At 43.8% G+C, this 19101-nt stretch overlaps 1 protein-coding gene across 2 annotated transcripts in view; it reads left to right on the top strand.

Moving 5' to 3' along the window:
- The window catches only part of AK7 (adenylate kinase 7), a 58303-nt gene that overhangs the window by 27889 nt on the left and 11313 nt on the right, over positions 1–19101 (top strand). For both annotated transcript variants that reach the window (XM_079128962.1, XM_079128963.1), the window contains exons 8-13: positions 2104–2194; positions 3707–3784; positions 5346–5495; positions 11239–11367; positions 12138–12267; positions 18251–18379. In XM_079128962.1, coding sequence (XP_078985088.1) covers positions 2104–2194; positions 3707–3784; positions 5346–5495; positions 11239–11367; positions 12138–12267; positions 18251–18379 — 707 coding nt within the window. The remainder of the gene's footprint in view (positions 1–2103; positions 2195–3706; positions 3785–5345; positions 5496–11238; positions 11368–12137; positions 12268–18250; positions 18380–19101) is intronic.

Genomic DNA, 19101 nt, shown 5'->3' with positions numbered 1-19101 from the left:
ACACTGCGGAAATACAGTTTTTCTTTTCCTTTGTCCCAGATGAGATTGGTATGTCAGGCTTACCAACTTAAATTCCAGAAATCAGATGACAAACTTGAACTGAGGATTTTTCTCTTTTATTTTTTGCAATTGTAGGTAAAGTGCCCATGTAAAATAACAACTCTGCTTTTAAGGAAATAAGAAAATAGTTTATTCTGAGGCAAACATGAGTGACTATAGTCCAGGAACGCTAACCCAAGTTACCTGTAAGTCAATACATCAGCAAATACATTGGTGGACCCATCAGGCAAGTGCAATGCGTAAAGCAGGAAGATCTTGCCCATAGGTAACAGGCATTACGGGCAGCACGCAGCTCTAGGGCCGAAGGAGGGTAGAGGTCACTAGGCTTAGCAATACATTCCAAGAGGTTTACCTAATAGTCACGGGAATGTTAGGTCACACACAGGGGTTAAAAAGTGAATGGTTGCTTTTCTGAAGGGCCCAAGAGAGCCCAAGATAATTTCAACTCTGGGCCAGTGACAATCATCTCTCCACAGCCACAGGGTTCTACTCAGCAGAGGTTGAACAGTCTCAGGATTTCCAATACAGATATGGCTTCTTCAGAGAACTTGGCTGACCCGTTTTGCACATTCACAGAGACCCCAACCTGCACCCAGTCGGGTTCTGAGACTTCTCCTTAGAAGACCTGACTTCCAGGGGCCAGGGGCCACTCCACCACCCACCCCAGGTGCATCCCTGGGAGGGAGCGTTTCTACCCTTCACAGACGGCCTGGTTTCCTCCCCTCATCCACTGGCCACAAGTGATTAATCGTGGTCCCAGAAATCTTTACCAGGAAGCAAATGAAGCTTAGACATCACGGCCATTCCCCTGTGTGCGCCCCTATCAAGGCCCCACACCTAATTTTTATTATTGTTCTTAAAGAATCCCTTAAATTAGGAGTTTCAACTCCACTAAACCTAGATCTGCTCCAGCCTATGTTAACTCTGGGAACAAAGGAGCCAAACATGCCCTGGGCTTCTGCAGAGATTGTACATTATGTCACCGGGTTTTAAAGATATAGCTGAAAGACTCTTTTGTATTCTTAGGACAAAATACTTAGCATTAATCTTTAACATCTTCCTCCCAATAAATTCAAGAGTGAAAATTCACTCATTACAGAACTGGGGCCCTCTTCAGTAACACTGCTTTCTTCTTCCAAATTTCTTTGAAGATTGTCAAATATTTAATAGAAGCTAAGAAGCTAAAAAAAAAAAAAAAACTCCGAGAAATTGAATATAAAACAAATGTGAAATGAACCTTCATTAGTGCATTTAGATGTGTGCATTTTTCTTTCATTTTACTTAAGAGGAAGCTAACTTGGGGACAGGTGGTCGGATCCTTGTGATAGACTTCCATTAACTGTAGTGCTCTCTGGAATTCTTCAATCTGTCCAACCCCTGCTATGCCCTCTCCAGAGCTCTGTGGATTTGGAAGGTTTCTTCACTTTGATTTCCTCATTTATAAATCCGAGATGGTAGCAGTACCTGTCTCATAAGGCTGTTGTGGGGATTCAGTGGAAGAGCACCTGTAAAGTGCTGGGCCAGTCCTGGCATGGGGTCAAACACTCAGAAATGTTGACAATCATCCATTCAGAGTAGGACATCTCAGACTAGGTCTCTGTGCTGCTACGTGACTTCCTTGAGATGCTGTCCTCTGAATCAGCGTTTCACTTTGTCAAACACCAACTCCAAGCAGTTGGGAAATTCACTGGGCAGGAGCTTCCTGATCTAACGTGCTGTCAAGGTCAGCTCTTCTTGATGGCCAGGTGCTGCAGCCTAGAAGCAGCCCAGACCGAGGGCCAGACAGTTCTGACTCCAATGGCTGGCTCCACACCTTCCCAGTAGGTGGTCAACCTGAGACCTGTCACTTCACTCTTTAACGCCTTCCTCATCCTTGGATGCAGGAGTATCCTTGGATAATCATCCCACCTCCAACCTTGTTGGCGATTGAGCTAACTTACTAACCCACCAAATGCCATGTCTGGGGGGAGTTCTGTGGATTCTAGCTTATTGCCTGTCTTTGGCTTTTCCTCTCTGATGATTATTCTCTCCGTTGTTCTGCAGAGTGATACAAAATGTAATAGACCATGTGCCAAAGCTCCATTACCTGGTAGCTGTGGACGAGTCAGCTCATACTCTGGAAGACTTCGTCAAGGTACAGCCCTTGTTTCATCCCACCCTTGGGTGCCATTTGTTAAATAGCTTTACGCCCTAAACTATAGTCATGGAATTGGTTGTGCTAATAAGACTGGGGACTCCTAAAATACAATGTCCCTAAAAGTAGAACTCGGTGTTTGCAGTATGTGCTTTGGGGAATTACTACCAACATGGCCTTCCTCCAGCATGTCCAGGGGAACAGGAAGGACCGCTGCAGGGCTCTGGCTTGGAGGACGTGTGCCACTGCCCCAAGGACACACAAATGACACCTGGAATCCTAAAATGTGTGTGGAGACGCTGTCCTCACAGTGCTGATATGGCCGGGCTCACCAGCCCTGCTGGCCACCTCCAGGCCATGCTGGCAAATGCCACCACCTACAGCCTGGCCGTGTCCATCTCCCTTCTCTCCCCTGCCTGTTGTCTATATATTTGTGAGATTCAGCTCGGATATCTTCCTCTGCAGCCTCCCTGCCTCCTGCAAAGCTCCCCCTCAAGCCAGATGCCTCTCTTCCATCCCAGAGTGTCAGTCTATCTGGCTGCTATAACACAATAGCACAGCTGGGCAGGTTTTATCCCTCACAGTCCTGGAGGCTGGGAAGTCCAAGATCAAAGCACTGGTAGATTTGGCAAAGACCAGCTTTCTGGCTTCATAGATGTTCCTTTCTCCCTGTGTGCTCACGTGGTGGAAGGAGGCAGGGCAGCCTCTCTGGCCTCTTTTATAAGGGCACTAATCTCATTCATGAGCCTCCACCCTCATGAGCTGATTGTCTCCCCCAAGCCCCACCTCCTAAATCCTTCACCTCAGATGTCAGGATTTCAGCATGTGAAGTTGGGGTACTGGGGAACACAGACTGTCAAAGGTAGAATTATAACAAATTTAGGTATAGATCTAATTAGCTTTTATTCTCAATTCATGAATCGGGAAAGCCTCCATTCTACAAAACAGCAAGGGCTCCCATGGGCTGTGGTAGAACAGTGGGTATTGTAAGTGGGAACAAGGGGACCAAATAGTGAGCAAACGCCACTGATTCCCATCAGGTTACTTTTTGTAAGGGCTAAAGCAGAGGGCACTTCCTTAATTAAGCTGACTCAGGTAGACAACAATCTCCTGTTTTGAGGGAAAATAGCTCTGTTTGGGGACTATCTGCTTTCCTATTTCAGTTTGATTGGGTGGCATTTAGCATGGGTCACTCCATTTTGGTTCGGTCTGGTCTGCTGGGGCCTAGTGCAGGAGTTCAGTCCAAACCAATGGGCTCTCACGATTTTTGTTTAATGAGACAGAGCCTCCTTTGCTGAGCTGCAAGGGTATTATCTGTGACATGTCTGTCTCCTTTTCAAACTGGTAGCTTCTTCAAGGCAGAGACGGGGCCTTACTCATCTCTATCTCCAATGTATTTTCAAAATAAATAAACAAATATATCCTCTTTGTGCACTACCCTCTATTCAGTTGAGAAGCCTTAGATAAAATCTTACGGGTAAACTAAATGATATCTCTGTTTTTCCCTAACAGTGCATCAGTAAACACACCGGCCCTGGGAAAACCCAGAAAGTACCCAAAGAAAATGCTTACCTAATCAAGGATTTAAAAGTTAGTATATAACAAATTATTTTTTGATAAAAACTGTTTTCCTAAATCACACCGGTTCCTGAAGTTCGGAGGTGGAGGCCTGATGTCACAGCATGCCCACTAGGTACCCCATGGCGACTCCTCTTCTTCGAGCATCAGTTTTCGTTGGTGACAACCCCTCAGAGGTCATGGTCAGAATAGGCCTTTGGAAGCTGACATGCAAACTGCCACACCAACACTGGACACCTTCATTTTGGTGTCTTTCTAAAATCCCACCAACCGACTGAGGTTCCAACACTTCATCACATCTACAACAGCTTTTAGTTATGTAGTGAGCTCTCTAAGCTTGCTTTAAGATGTGACCCCAGGGCTGGGGCCGGGACTCGGGTATAGCGCTTGCCTAGCATGTGTGAGGCACTGGCTTGATTCTCAGCACCATATATAAAAAAATGAATAAAGAAAAGGTCCATCAACAACTAAGAAATTTTTTCAAAAGATATAATCCTTTTTGTTGTTGTTGTTGTTTCTTTTCTTTTGTTTTTCTTAAGTACTGGGAATTGAACCAGGGATGCTGCACCACTGAGCTGCATACCTAGCCCTTTTTATTTTGAAACAGGGTCTTTCCATATTGCTGAGGTGGACCTCAAACTTGCCATCCTCCTGCCTCAGCCTCCTGAGGGGCCTCTCAGATGCCAGGGCATGCGGCATGGCACCTGGCTCAAGCACCGTGTTTACATATGGTTCATTTAATAAAAATGACATTTGACCAGGGCTCGGTGGCACATGCCTGTAATCCCAGTTACGCAGGAGGCCGAGCTGGGAGAATCACAAGTTCCTGGCCAGCCTCAGCAACTAGCAAGACCCCGTCTCAAAATAACAAGTAAAAAGGACCAGCGTGCAATCCTCAGTAGGCCCAAAACAGAGAGCGAGATGTGGCGCCGTAAGAACTGACACCACCGGTTGCCTCTGAGGAGCAGAGCTGGGTGGCTGGTGTTTGGGGACCAGAGGGAATATTTTCCTCTATACTTCTCATTCTTTTGGATTGTAAACCATGGGACTGCATTATTCAAAAAGTAGATACTATTTAATTTTTTTTTTTTTTTTTAAACAGCATTGGGTGTGGGAGTAGCTCTGTGAAAGAACGTTTGCCTGCGATGTGCAAGCTCTGGGCTTGTTCCCAGTACTGCCCCCCAAAAAAATTTTAAAAGGAAAACTTATGCTTGGACTTCAGTGTCTTCCTCGAGCTGCTTGTCCAGCTGGCCACAGGAGCCTCCATGCTGCCTTCTCAAAGAGAGCGAGAGAGTGGACTTCCGGGGGGAGAGCGCTTCAGCGGGGCCTGCAGCTCAGTGTGGAGCACTTGCCTAGCATGCCTGAGCCCTGGTCCCACCCCAGCACCCCAAAAATAAATAATAATGATACCCTGTTATCAAAATAGGTGCCCCTCAGTACTCAGCACTGAATGAACTGCCTTCCTAATTAATGAATGCATTTTGTTTTTCCTCGAGAACTGTAATGATTTGGGTCTGTTTTAACTGTCAATATGAAACAGACAAAAAAATTCTAATCTTCCTTTAACCCTTAGCAAGAGTGTCTTGATCATTTGCTGGTCAATTTAAGAATGGAAGCGCTCTTCGTGAAGGAGAATTTTAACATCCGATGGGTTGCCCAGACAGGATTTGTGGAAAATATCAACAATATCCTCAAAGAATACAAGCAAAGCAGAGGATTACTGGTAACTATAACCCTTTTTTTTTTTTTTTTTTTTTTTTTTTTGGTGCTGGGGATCGAACGCAGGGCCTTGTGCCTTGCAAGGCAAGCACTCTACCGACTGAGCTCTCTCCCCAGCCCCTACCATTTATTTAAACTTCTGATGTAAGCAAAATAAAGAAACTGACTTTTGGTGCAATTATGCCAATCAAAGTATCTTCTTTTTCAAATATCCAAACTTATAACTTCAAGTTGTTTTTCAAATTTGACAAATTTGTCCAGGTCTGACAATCTATACACATGTTACATTAATACTTGTCAATGGAACATTATACATTTCAAAGTGAGTTTTGATAGTAGCTTATGCAAATTGAACCTGATGGTGAGCTCAAGAATAATTGTGGCAGAGTTGTTTATGCAAGGAAATGAACCCAGGTGACTTCCTGGCCGGCCAGTTTCAGGGGAGGGTAGGTAAAAGATGTCTGAGAACTATTTTGATCTCTCTCTACTGGCCAGAGGACTCACTCGCCATTTAATCCTCAGAACCTTTCAAGGTAGGTATTCTTTTCTAAAATTTAATTAACAAATAAAAATTGTATATATTTATCATATATAGCATGTTTTGAAATATGTATCCACTGTGGAATATGAGGTGTGTAAGTTAACCTAATTAATGTGCATGACTTGACATACTTAACTGTCTTTTGTATTGAAAGATAGGTACACTAGGTATTCTTTTTTTGGGGGGGTACTGGGGATCAAACCCAGGGCCTTGTGCTTGCAAGGCAAGCACTCTACCAACTGAGCTATCTCCCCAGCCCCAGTATTCTTTTTTGTTTTGTTTTGTTTTGTTTTTTTAATGTTTTTATTAGTGCATCATTAGTTATACATAATGGTAGGGCTCATTTTGACATAATCATTACATGCACGGAATATCATTTGCTCCATTTCAGTCCCCAGAACTTCCTCTTTCCCTCCCCTCCTCCCTAGCCCTCCTCCCTTCCTCTACTGGTCTTCCATTTATTTATGCTTTATAAATATATATATATAGGTAGAATTCACTGTGATAGTTTCATATATGCACATAGCAGAGTTTGGTCCATTTCATTCTGCCATTTCTCCCTCTTCTTGTCCTTCCTCTTTTCCCCTTAGTCCCCTTCCTCTTCTCCACTGATCTCTCTGTTTTTATGGAATCTGTCCTCACTTTCCCCGACCTTTGCTCCAGCTTCTGCATATGAGAGAAAACATATGAGTCTTGACTTTCTGAATCTGACTCATTTCACTTAGCATGATGTCTCCCAGTTCCATACATTCACCAGCAAATGTCATCATTTCATTATTCTTTATGGCTGAAGAGTACTCCAGTGTGTATTTATATTGCATTTTATTTATTCATTTATCTGTTGACGGGCATCTGGGCTGGTTCCATAATTTGATTTTTATGAATTGTACTGCTATAAACACTGATGTTCCTGTATTACTATAATAGTTCTTTTGGATAAATACCAAGGAGTGGGATTGTGGAGTCATATGGTGGTTTCCATTCCTTGTCTTTTGAGGACTCTCCATACTGCTTTCCAAAATGGTTATATTAATTCGCAGTCCCACCAATAATGTATGAATTTCCTACCTCCTCTCCACCATTTATTGTTATTTGTATTCTTGATGATTGCCATTCTAACTGGAGTGCAATGTAGTTTTGATTTGCATTTTCCTGTCTACTAGGAACATTTTTTCATATATTTGTTGGTCATTTGTGTTTCTTCTTTTGAGAAAAGTCTATTTATTTTAGTTCTTTTACCCACTTATTGTTTAGGTTACTTCATTTCTTGGGTGTTAAGTCTTTTGAGTTCTTTATATATTCTGGATATTAATCCCCTTTTGGATATTAATTCCCTGCCAAAATAGCTGGCAAAGATCTCCCATTCTGCAGGTTCTCTTTTCATGCACCCATTTCCTTTGCTTACAGAAACTTTTTAATTTGATGGCATCCCACCTTTTGATTCTTAGTATTATTTCTTGAGCTTCAGGATCTTGTTAAGGAAGTCAGTGCTGCACCAACACGTTGGAGTGTCAACCCTGTGTTTTCTCTAGAAACTGTGAAATTTCTGGCCTAATTCTTAACTCTTTAATCCACTTTGATTTAACTTTTGTGCAGGGTGAGAGGGATCTAGTTTCATTTTTCTACATATGGATATCTGGTTTTCTAAGCACCATTTGTTTAAAAGGCTGTCTTTTCCCCAACATATATTTTTGGCACCTTTGTCAAATATCAGATGACTGACTATGTGGATTTGTATCTGTGTCTTCTGTTCTATTCCTTTGGTCTTCGTGTCTGTTTTGAAGCCAATATCGTGCAGTTTGTTACCATAGCTCTGTAGTGTAACGAGATCAGCCACGGTGATGCCTCTAGTGTGACTCTGCTTGCTCAGGGTCGCTTTGGCTGTTCTTGGCCTTTTATTCTTCCACATGAATGTGAAGACTTTTTTTTTCTGTTCTGTGAAGAATTTCATTAGTATTTTGTGGGGAGTGCATTGAATCTGTATATTGCTTTTGTTAATATATCCATTTTAACAAAATTAAAATTAATATTAATAATAATTATATTAATTCTGTGTACCCAAGAATATAGGAGGGCTTTCCATCTTCTAAGGTCTTCTTTAATTTCTTTCTTCAGGATTCTATAGTTTTCATTATAGAGGTCTTTCTCCTCCTTTGTTAGATTTATTCCCAAGTTTTTGTTTTGTTTTGTTTTGAGGTTTTGTGAATGGGATAGTTTTCCTGATTTCTTTCCCAGCACAGTCATCATTGGAATATAGGAAAGTTATCAATATGTGAAGATTGATCTTGTATCCTGTTATTTTGTGAATTCATCAGCTCTAGAAGTTTTTTTTCACATAATCAATTTTTTAAGTAGGTTTTTTACTTTTGTGATGCTGGGGATCAAACTCAGGGTCTCATGTTCAGGTAGGTACTCTTGTCTCCACATTCTAGATGAGGAAACTGAGTCCCAGAGAAATGAAGCAACTTCTTCAAGATCACACACCTAGTCAGGCATTCAAACTTAGGACGCAGACTTAGCAAGAATGGTCTTACTTTACCACAGTGCCTCTACACCACCCTCTTTGAAGTAAGATAAATGTAGCACCTGCCCAGATCACTGGGTTAATCCCAGGGAAGTGTCCTAAGGATGAAAGTAGGTCATTCCTAAGAAAGTGCTTTGAAAACTGTAAAACAGCCTGAGTAACAGTTGTCACCACCATCACAATTACTGTGCATGGAAAGCCCCAGCTAAGCAAGTGCTGTGTCCCTGTGGTACCCTAAGAACCATATTCTCACAGTTAAGGACAAGTAAAAGATGCTCCACAGGGCATGGTAACTTGCACTTAGTAATGTCACTTGGGAGGCTGAGGCAGGAGGATCACTTGGGTCCAAGGGTTTGGGGCCAGGTTAGACTACAAAGTAGGACTGTCTCTTAAACAAACAAACAAATGTACCACTTAGCAGAAGAAATATTGATCCCCTTAAGTGTCGGGGCTCCCTGGTGGTTGTATTGGAGATGACCCCGAGGCAGAGCCCAGCCAGCCCAGGTGTTAGGCATTGTTGTCCTCTGGAGGTCAACTGTAAAACAGCACGAGGTTAGAGATTTGACAAGACACTTTGAAGAGACCATATGGTTTCTGATTAGCAAGACTGCACAGAACATGATAGAAGGAGAGTGTATCTAAAAACTAAAGAGAGGCTGACGGGGTGGCTCCACATAAAAAACTAGACAAAGTTCATCCATCCCTGGGGCAGTGGTTCACAGCATAGAAAAGGAAGCTCTGCCACGCCCGGTGTAGGAAGCATTTTGCCAGGGACATCCCATGCCTCCACCCCAGGATGGAGTCTCAAGCCACGCCCTCGCCTGATCCCGGCTCCTCTAGCAGGGACAAGTTACCGCTGCTGCAGAGACACACGCATCAAGCCACTAAACAGTCAGTTCATCTCACTCCCCGCTTTCTGATCAAAGATCATAGAGCAAACCTCTGGCCAACTCGGCTCCCCAGCCCATCTGCTCTAGGGGTGCAAATGTGCCAGACCTGCGTGCGCAGAGCTGTCTGAGTTCTGTGGCAGTCACGCTTCTCATTATAAGTAACTGAGTGATCAGATGCGGAAGCAAAGGAAAGGGGGAGGGAAGGATAGTATATAATAAAGATAAAGGGAAGACCAGTAATGTGGAAGGAGGAGCTCAAGAGGCAGAGTAGAGGGATGGGAAGGGGAGGCAATGCAGAATGAATTCTTAAAAAATGTATCATATGCATAAGTGTGCCACAGGGAATTTCACCTCTAAGCATAAATAAAAGGAACGAATCAAATATAAATAAACAGATAAGCAAGCGTAAGGAAGTCTGTAGAGCAAAGGAAGGAGAACAGGGACGGGAGGGAAGACAGGAGCGAAAAGGAGGGATCGTGAACTGAAATCGAATTCCATGCACGTTTGAATTTGTCAGGATGAGCCCAACTTCTATGTGTAACTATAAAGCTCTAATTAAAAAATGAAGCAAAGGGGCTGGGGAGATAGCTCAGTCGGTAGAGTGCTTGTCTTGTAAGCACAAGGCCCTGGGTTCGATCCCCAGCACCCAAAAAAAAAAAAAAAAAAAAAAAAAAAAAATTAAATGAAGACAGCATCCTATATGCTGTCAATACTAAAACAGTGAAAGGTCTTCTGTCATTTAAAAGAAATTAGATAGACTAATTAGGGATTTGTACTCATACTATTCATTAGTTTATAAAATCAGATATTAAAAATCATAATTATAAAAAAAAAGCAAATGAGTGAATTGTTTCCTTGTTTTGTACCTGGATAAGGTGAGCCCACCCAAGAGACAGGATCCATCCTCTGCATATGGACAAAATGAGGCACATAAACCTGCCCAGTTAACAGCTGAACATCAGGTCTTGGCAATGGCACCAAAACCATCCAGAGGTCCAGCCCTGCCCTCAGGACTCAGCTCCAGCATTCCTTCCCCAACACCTGCCTCCCTTCACTGCCCACCATCTTGGTGAAATTATGTAAGCACTGAGCACATGGATGTCCCACCCATGGAAATTCTTTTCATGGGCATGATTTTAAAATTTACAAGACCTCAGTTTTGCAACTGTTTGGAACATTTTGCAAGAAATGACTACTTACTACTGATATTTTTATTTCTGTTAGAAATAACCATTTACTCCCTGGCTATGAATGCCACAAAGCTCCTCTAGCATTCAAGCAAGTTTTTCAACAAAATAAATGGTGTTTTATTTTCAAGTGTATTTTTAAAAAATCAGAGTAGATTAACTGTGTTATAAATAAAAACAAATAATACTCCAGCAATAAAGCAGGCCCCTTGTACACTGGACCAGAAATTCTTATGGAATTATTTTGTTGACACATACAGATGAGACGGGTAGCATGGGATGCCTAAGCACTCACCATTTAGTCCTTTTGGGGTGTTCCTGGGGGAATCTTGTGCATGTCATATCCCCCAGGTCCAGGTCGGTGCACATGGTAAGTGCTATTCGGTTTCCGCTGAAGGAATGAACGTGAACCCTAACCCAAGCCCTCCAGATGCTTTCAGGATGATATGGCAGTGACCGTGATGGCGGGGTGTGGAGGCAGGAGCTCTGGATGCTCAATGGAGGCAGGAGACTGAGCTGCAGGGTCCTGAGACTGGAAAAGGCACTTCCCTGACATAATGCTCTGTGTAGCCACTATATGTCCTTTATTTATTCTCCTCTTTCAGCCAATCAAGATTTGTATTCTCGGTCCTCCTGCTGTGGGAAAATCCAGTATTGCTGAAGAACTGGCCAAGCATTACAAACTACATCACATTAAAATAAAGGATGTGGTTTCCGAAGCCATAGCAAAACTGGTAACATTCTAAACTACTTTATGGGGAATATTTATGTATAAAAGATGCTCTTCCTAGTGCTGTAATATGCTAGCAACTAATTTTACATGTCAAAGAGATTTGTTATTCTAATTGGATTTTGGTTTTGGTGCATTATGAAAACACAGAATCCCGTGAGGCTTTCCTCTGTGAAACAGAAGCATCTTTCATGGATTGTCCTTGAAATTTAGTCTGCCTCCAGCTCAAAGTTTATCTTGTCTGCTCTCTGTTGACTGCAATACTACTGAGTTTTTTGTTTTCCCTTTTTGCTGTTAGTTCCTCGGGGTGTTATCAGAACATTAACTGCATTTCATCATTTTATTGGGAATGGTAGAGACTGAGAAAAATTTCCAGAAGTGATTTCTAATGTCCTTTTTTCTTCTTCTGATGCTGGATTTTGGACCCACGTCCTGGTTCCATGAGCTATGCCCCAACCTAAAAGTCTTGATTTGTACAAAATATTTTCCTTCAAGTGTGATACAACCAAATACCTTAGAAAGGAGTGGACTCTTAAGCAGTTCTGCCATTAGCCCAGAAATATATTCTTCTCCTAAAAGCAGAGTAAGAAACACCTTGAGGCTCTCATACATCCTTGTAGGTGAACACATCCTACAAACATTTGCGTGACCACTGTCACTGACCACATTCCCAATGTGGGCACCAGACAGTCTCCGGGATCACTTGTCAATGGATCTGTGAGGAGCAGATGAAAGCAGGGTGCTATCCGATTTGAACATCCTTGTGGTCTGCAGGAGGCGATCGTGGCGCCTAAGGACATAGGGGATGGAGAAGAAGAAGGGGAGGAGGAGGAGGAGGAGGAGAACGTGGAGGATGCTCAGGAGCTCTTAGACGGCATCAAGGAGAGCATGGAGCAGAACGCAGGTGAGGCCCAGGCACGCCGCTCCCGTCTGGCCCACGGTGGCTGCTTTTAAAAGCTGGTTATACAGGACGACCTCTTTGCCTCTGAATGTGAGGCCCGCCAGAATTTATGATAACAACAAAAAAAATCATTTCTAATCTCACCTCCCGGGGGGAAAATCATTTTCAGTATTTTGGGGACTGTCTGAAAATAGGATGGGAAAGAACTTCCTAAGTTAAAAAAAAAAAAATCAGAGACTGGAGTGCAGCTGTGGAGAGCACTTACCTAACGTGCACTAGGCCCGGCATCTGTTCTCAAGCACCACAAAACAAATGTGTGCTCATATACATGTATTATAGGTATCAGGCATCATTAGTCAAAAAGCAAAGGGCAAAGCAAGAAAAAATAGTTGCCACCAATTAAATAAATAAATTTTATTAATGTATAAAATACTCAGCAAACTAATAGAAAAATCTTTAGATTCTGAGGGGCACTGTGGCACTGCCTGTAATTCCAGCACCTGAGGAGACTGAGGCAGGAGGATTGCAGGTTTGAGGCCAGCCTTGGCAACTTCGGGAGACCCCGTCCCAAAATAAAAACTAAAGAGGGTTGAGGATGTACTCAGAGGTAGAGTACTAGCTTAGCACGCATGAAACCCTGGGCTCAGGCCTCACTACTACCACCACCAGAGAAAGAAAAAAAATTAAATTCTTAATAGAAAAAAGTAGTTGAGTAACATGCAGGAAGTAACATAATTCATGCAGGAAGAAACAAAGCTTTCTCATTCACTTGGTAATTAATATTAACCAGTTTATTGAACCAACTAATCACAGTGAGGTGATTTATTGATTGATTGATTGATTGATTGATTGATTGTGTGTTGGGGGGTGTGGTTCTGGGGATCAAATTCAGGGCCTCAAGCACGCCACGTGCACTCTGCCGCTCAGGCACGTTTGCAGATCACATGATTTCTCTTCCAACTCAGGCATGGGTTCATTCTTTCCCCACCATTGGATGCCATTTCAGGCCTGTCCTCTTGCAACTCTCAGATAATAAGCCAGCAGCACCTTTGTTTATTCCTTGCCAAGAGAATTTTCACAAACTGGACTTTGAACTGAGTTGTCTCTCAGGGAGCTTACTACCCAGCAGGGAGGCAGAAAACCCTTTCACTTTTATATTCAGACAGTTAAGAGCCTCCATCCAACAGGTTACTGTAGACTCGCCTGCCCAGCAGCCTGGGGGACTCAGCCAACCAGCACTTGCCCTCCCTCTTTCCTCTCCCTACACCTCTTCACTCCTGCGCTCTGGCTGGGCTGTTTCTGATCCTCCGGGGTTGGGCTGGGGCAAGTGGAAACGGGGAAGGGGGTGGGGTGGGGGGACAGAGACATCTGTGGCCACTCAGGTGGAAGCCACGCTGGATTATGGTGCTTGCTGTTCCTTCCTGAATCCAGTGCCTTGGGTTCTGCTGAGCCTCGCACTGAAACCCATCCACTGTGTGCCCTGGGGCACAGAACCTGACTCCCTCCATGGCCATCCAGAGATGTCCTCTGGCTCCCCACCGTTGTCCCAAGGTGGTCCTCTTTCCAGCCCATCTCCCCCACTGCTGGGGACCCAGTGTCCCATTCCTGACTCCATCCTGCACCTACAAGGGGTCAGTATTGCCACATCCCACACGAGATGTGCAGCAGCACAGGGCTATGAGCCCTGGTCGCCGACGCTTCCTCCTCCGGTTTGTTGTTCCCCTTCCACTTTAAGGTCTCTAGTCCCTCCATGCCTTGCTCTGAAGTCGTCACCCCTGTCTCCTCTCCTCCCAGGCTGGTTCCATCTGGTGGAGACATGGCCTGGGATGCTGACGCCTGAGCAGCCAGCTGGCTGGCTGAGTCTTAGTCGCTGCTCTAGCGTAGGCTGGTCCTGGAGCACCTGGGGTTAGAATTCCAGGAAAAGTTCCCAGAGGAAACCAAAGGAACACAGAAAACACAGATGAATGCAGCATGGCTGCCTTGCCCATGAGGCACTTGGGAGTTAATATTCTGGTCTGAGAGTCCAACAGTTCTGGCTCTCACCTTTTGGGGGAGGGGAGAAAACCTCAAGATAAGACATTCCACGGTGAGAACCCTGTGGAAGAGCATCTGCCCACAGGGCCTTGTTGAGGGTGGGGATGGAACTGTAGTAATGAGCAGGTGTCTGTGGCCTTGTGTGTGCAGACCTCGTGGCTGGGGTAGATGGCCGTGGGCAGGGTGTGGAAGCAGTGAACTATACCACCCCAGACAGGAGGCCGGGCCGCTCGACACTCAGGCTGCCTGGACAGGCGGACATGTTACTTATTGACAGAGACTTACATAATTGGTACTATCTAAGTACATAGCGTAACAGAATAGTGTGCAATGCCGTCTGAGCTTTCTTCACGCCCAGGGCAGCAGCCACAGAGAACAGAGGTTATCAGAGACAGTTCAGTTGCCAAGTCCCCAAGCTCAAGAGGGGCCTGTCCCTGGCAGGAGACACCGTTCTCCCCCAGCTATGAGAGAGGCCAAACAGGCTGGCTGCCTCGGCGGGAGATGGAGGAGTGGTCAGGAGCAGGGACGTGGACTTTGGAGAAGGCCATGTGTAGAACAGCCAGCCGCTGCCCTTCCCCAGATGGCACCCAATGCCACCCACTTACTATGAGATGGGAATCGTTCATCCAGACCCTTAACTTTAGGGAGATTTTTTTCCCTGAAGTTTGTCCAAAACTACTTCCAATTCATGTTTACCTGAAGCTAGACTGTGGACCTTGATTATGTTTGAACAAAACAAGACCTTTGAACCCACTGCAGGGACAGGAGGTGAATTCCCTTTCCCTTCACGTGACCCTGTTTTGTCCTGTGGGTCCAAGGATCCTAGCAGTGTGATGTCACAGTCCCGCAGTGAGGCACCTGGGGCTCTGGCAGAATGCCACACCCACCAGCCCAACCATGCGGCCAAAATGGGAACCGAAGTCCCTAAAGCATGGAGTGTGTTAGTTCTGGATTCTTCGTGCTCGTCTCTTATATTTCAAAAGTGTTGTGAGGTCATCAAGTCTAGGAGGTGGGACTTCCAGTGAGTCTGAAATAAAAGGGGAAAATAATTTGTGAATGTACAGCTTTAAAATTCTATATCGTACATAGATTATTGGAAAATTGTGGCTTGTAGTTCTCTTTAAACCCTGTTTTGGAAATTATGAATATGCATTAATATTCATATTTTAAATATGAGTGGTATTTGAAAGGCAGACTTAAAATTTGAAAACAAAGCCAATGACATTTTAAAAGCTTTCCAGTAGCACTGTGCTCTTTCACTTCAAAGCAGAGAGGGGTCCAGCCATCATGGAAAATAGTATAGGGGTTCCTAAAGAAATGAAAAATAGAACCACCATCCGACCTAGCAATGGCTCTTCTGGGTATATAACAAAAGAGCTGAAGTCACCAGCTTGTGCAGATGGCTGCCTCCAGCGTGCATTGCGGCAGTGTTCACAATAGCCAGCATCAGAAGCAACCTCAACATCCACCTACAGATGGGTGGGTAAAGAAAGTGTGGTATGAACGTACATACACACACACACACACACACACACACACACACACCAGAATGTTATCCAGTCTGAAAAGGAGGAGAATCTGCCCTTTGCCTCACCGTAAATGGACCTGGAGGGCATTATGGCAGGAGAAATAAGACAAATTCAGAGAAAAAATGTTGCATGGTGTCGTTTATTTGTGGAATTTATTTTTAAAATAGAGCTAAGATTTTTTTATTTGTGGAATTTATTTTTTAAATAGATCTAAGATTTTTTTTTTTTTTTTAATAGATCACAGATTTAGAGGATCAGTGTAACCACTGGTGAAGATCAGGGCGGAGGTGGGGATGGGGAGGCGTAGGTCAAATGATACAAAATCACATCCGTGGACTGAAGATGCGGCATGAGGACTCGAGTAAATAATGAGTGTGTTCTATGAGGGATTTTGTTAAGCAGTGTTCTGCAGCCCTGTCACAGAAAAGTAACTGGGAGGATAGGTGAGCAAATCTGCTTCACTGTGGTGACCATCTTATTACCCATAGGTACCCATAGTGTCACATTTTAAACTTCAAATATGCACAATAAAATTTATATAAAATTAAAAATAAAGCCGAAAGGGGCAGTCACCTGCCCTGAAGCTCAACACTAGCCTAGGGAGGTGATGGTTTTCTAGAATAAGGCACTTGGGCTTGGCCCACCCATTCCATAATGACCAAAACTGCTTAAGAGATCCCTCATTGTTTACTGAACACAATGATCAAGCAGAAGTGTTGGTGAAACTCAGTGACTTAAATAATCCAAGGGAGACCTTGAAAGGGACCTCAGCTAGATTTCTGATTATGCATCTTTATCATAAAGATGGAAGTTTTGAAAAATGAGAATAGACTGCTTAAATAAAGCTAGTCTTTGAATGTTAGTGAATCCCTTGATATTCTTGAAATGATTTTATTTCTTTGTACCACTGCAAACCTTACTAGGAAGTAATATAAACCCATTTGGGGGAATTTCATTATGCTAAATAACATCATGATTTTGTCTTGGTCATAATACTTAGATTTCTGAAAGATAGTTATTTTCTGGATCCTTTACTGTCTGATGATCCGTGTGACATGGAAAGGTACAAGAAAGGAAAGGTGTTTTAATTAGACCATTTCATCGTCACTAGTAGGATATTAAAAATGCTGAGATCTAGTTTACATGAGCAACTCCATGACAAACTAAAAGCCCATTAGAAAGAGCCATGGAGACCAAGCTCTGGACCCACCAAGTTCACATTACTGTTAGGCACACCGTTAAGCAGTTGAGGGACCGGCTGTGTCCTGAACGTGACAGCTGCTGAGGTAGCATGCTGTCATTTAACCTCTGTGCCTTTTTAGAGCAGATGCCTCCCTCCTCAGGTCCACCTCCCAGTTTCCAGGAAGCCTGCTGAACTGCTGGGATTACAGGTGTGCACCTCTGCACCCGGGCCAAGCACCTACTTTTAATAAATCATGTGGTAGCAACATAAATGTTAGGTCAGCTTTCTCATCACTATGACTAAAAGACCCAACCAGCACAATTGTAGAGGAGGAAAAGTTTATTTAAGGGCTCATGGTTTCAGAGGTCTTAGTCCATAGGAGGCTGGCTCCATTCCTCGGGGCTTGAGGTGAGGCAGAACATCATGGTGGAAGAGTGTGGCAGAAGGAAGCAGCTCGTGTGATAATCAGGAAGTAGAGAGAGATCTCTACTCACCAGGTACAAAATTTATACCCCAAGACCATGCCCCCAGGGACTCACCACCTCTAACCACACCCCACCTGCCTTCAGTTACCACTCAGTTCATCCCCATCAGGGGATTAGTTCACTGATTGGATTAAGGCTCTTATAACCCACTCACCTCTCCTCTAAACCTTCTTGCATTGTCTCACACATGAGCTTTTGGGGGACAGCTCACGTCTAAACCAGAGCAATAAACGAACCCTATCTCACTTAATCCTCACAATAGAAGCATTTATTATTACATATTAAGATCACAGAATTGAGAGAGCTGGGCACAGTGGCATGTGCTGTAGTTCCAGGTGAGGCCGAGGCTGGAGGCTTGCTTGAGCTGAGGAGTCTGAGACCAGCTTGCACAATATCATGAGACCCGATCTCAACAAAGTGTTTTTAAAAACCAGAACCGGGTGACCCTCCCAGCCAGCAGGTGCGCTCCATATCACTCTTTCACTCCTCATTCAGCTTCACCCAAAGTTGTGATCACAGGACAGTTTTCACTGCAGACATCGGCCTTGCTTCTGTTCTCTCTCGAAGACCAGCTCCCTGGGGTCTCCTGCTTTGTCATGCACTAGAACTCAGGTCATAATACAAAACATGTAACTTTTATTTTGATGGCAAAATAAAGGCTCACCAGGCATCCCTTGGACCACACAGTTCTTGAGATGGTTTAGAACCTCCCTACACGGACTTGCTCCTCAGTAACATAGTTTTCTTTTTATCAGGTCGACTAGAAGATCAATATGTAATTAGATTTGTCAAAGAAAAGCTAAAATCTATGCCTTGTAGGAATCAAGGATACATTTTGGATGGATATCCAAAAACCTATGATCAAGCCAAAGATCTGTTCAACCGTAAGTTTTGAGTGTTTCCTATGTTTTGTGCATTTATATTCAGATAAATTGTAACCTTACTGTTCACTCAATTAATTAAACAACGGAGAGACTTTTAAATTTGAATCTTGGCTCACCTTTTATTAGGTACATAGACTTATTTGTTTGTTTGTTTGTTTGTTGATACTGGAGGTTGAGCCCAGGGGCACACGACCACTGAATCACTTCCCCAGCCCTTTCCATTTTTTATTTGGAGACAGAGTCTAGCAAAATTGACCAGGTTGGCCTGTGGTCCTCCTGCCTCAGCTTCCTGAGCAGCTGGAATAACAAGTGACACAACCTCCCAGGTAGCTAAGCTGGGATCACAGGTGTGCACCACTGTACCCAGCCACAAATAAGAATTTTTATTTGTTTGTTTGTTTGTTTGTTTGTTTTGTGTGGTAGGGATTGAATCCAGGAGCATTTATCCCCTGGGCCTCATCTCTAGCCCCCACCTTTTTAAATTTTGAAACAAGGTCTTGATAAATTGCTAAGGGCCTCACTAAGTTGCTGAGGCTGGCTTTGTTTTGCTCTTCCTGCCACAGGCTCCGAGTTGCTGGGATTACAGGTCCACTACACCCAGCCACAATAAGAAATTTTAATGACTCATCATATTGTAGGTCTACGTGTTGATTTTTTTCATCATTTTACATACGTCGTTGAAGTTTACTTTTTAATGTAGAATAAAGTACGAAGAAAATCAA

Source organism: Sciurus vulgaris, assembly GCF_902686455.1.
Source record: "Sciurus vulgaris genome assembly, chromosome: 2".
Classification (NCBI taxonomy): Eukaryota; Metazoa; Chordata; class Mammalia; order Rodentia; family Sciuridae; genus Sciurus; species Sciurus vulgaris.
The sequence above is the reverse complement of the archived record's forward strand: the minus strand, read 5'-3'. Positions and strand labels throughout refer to the sequence as shown.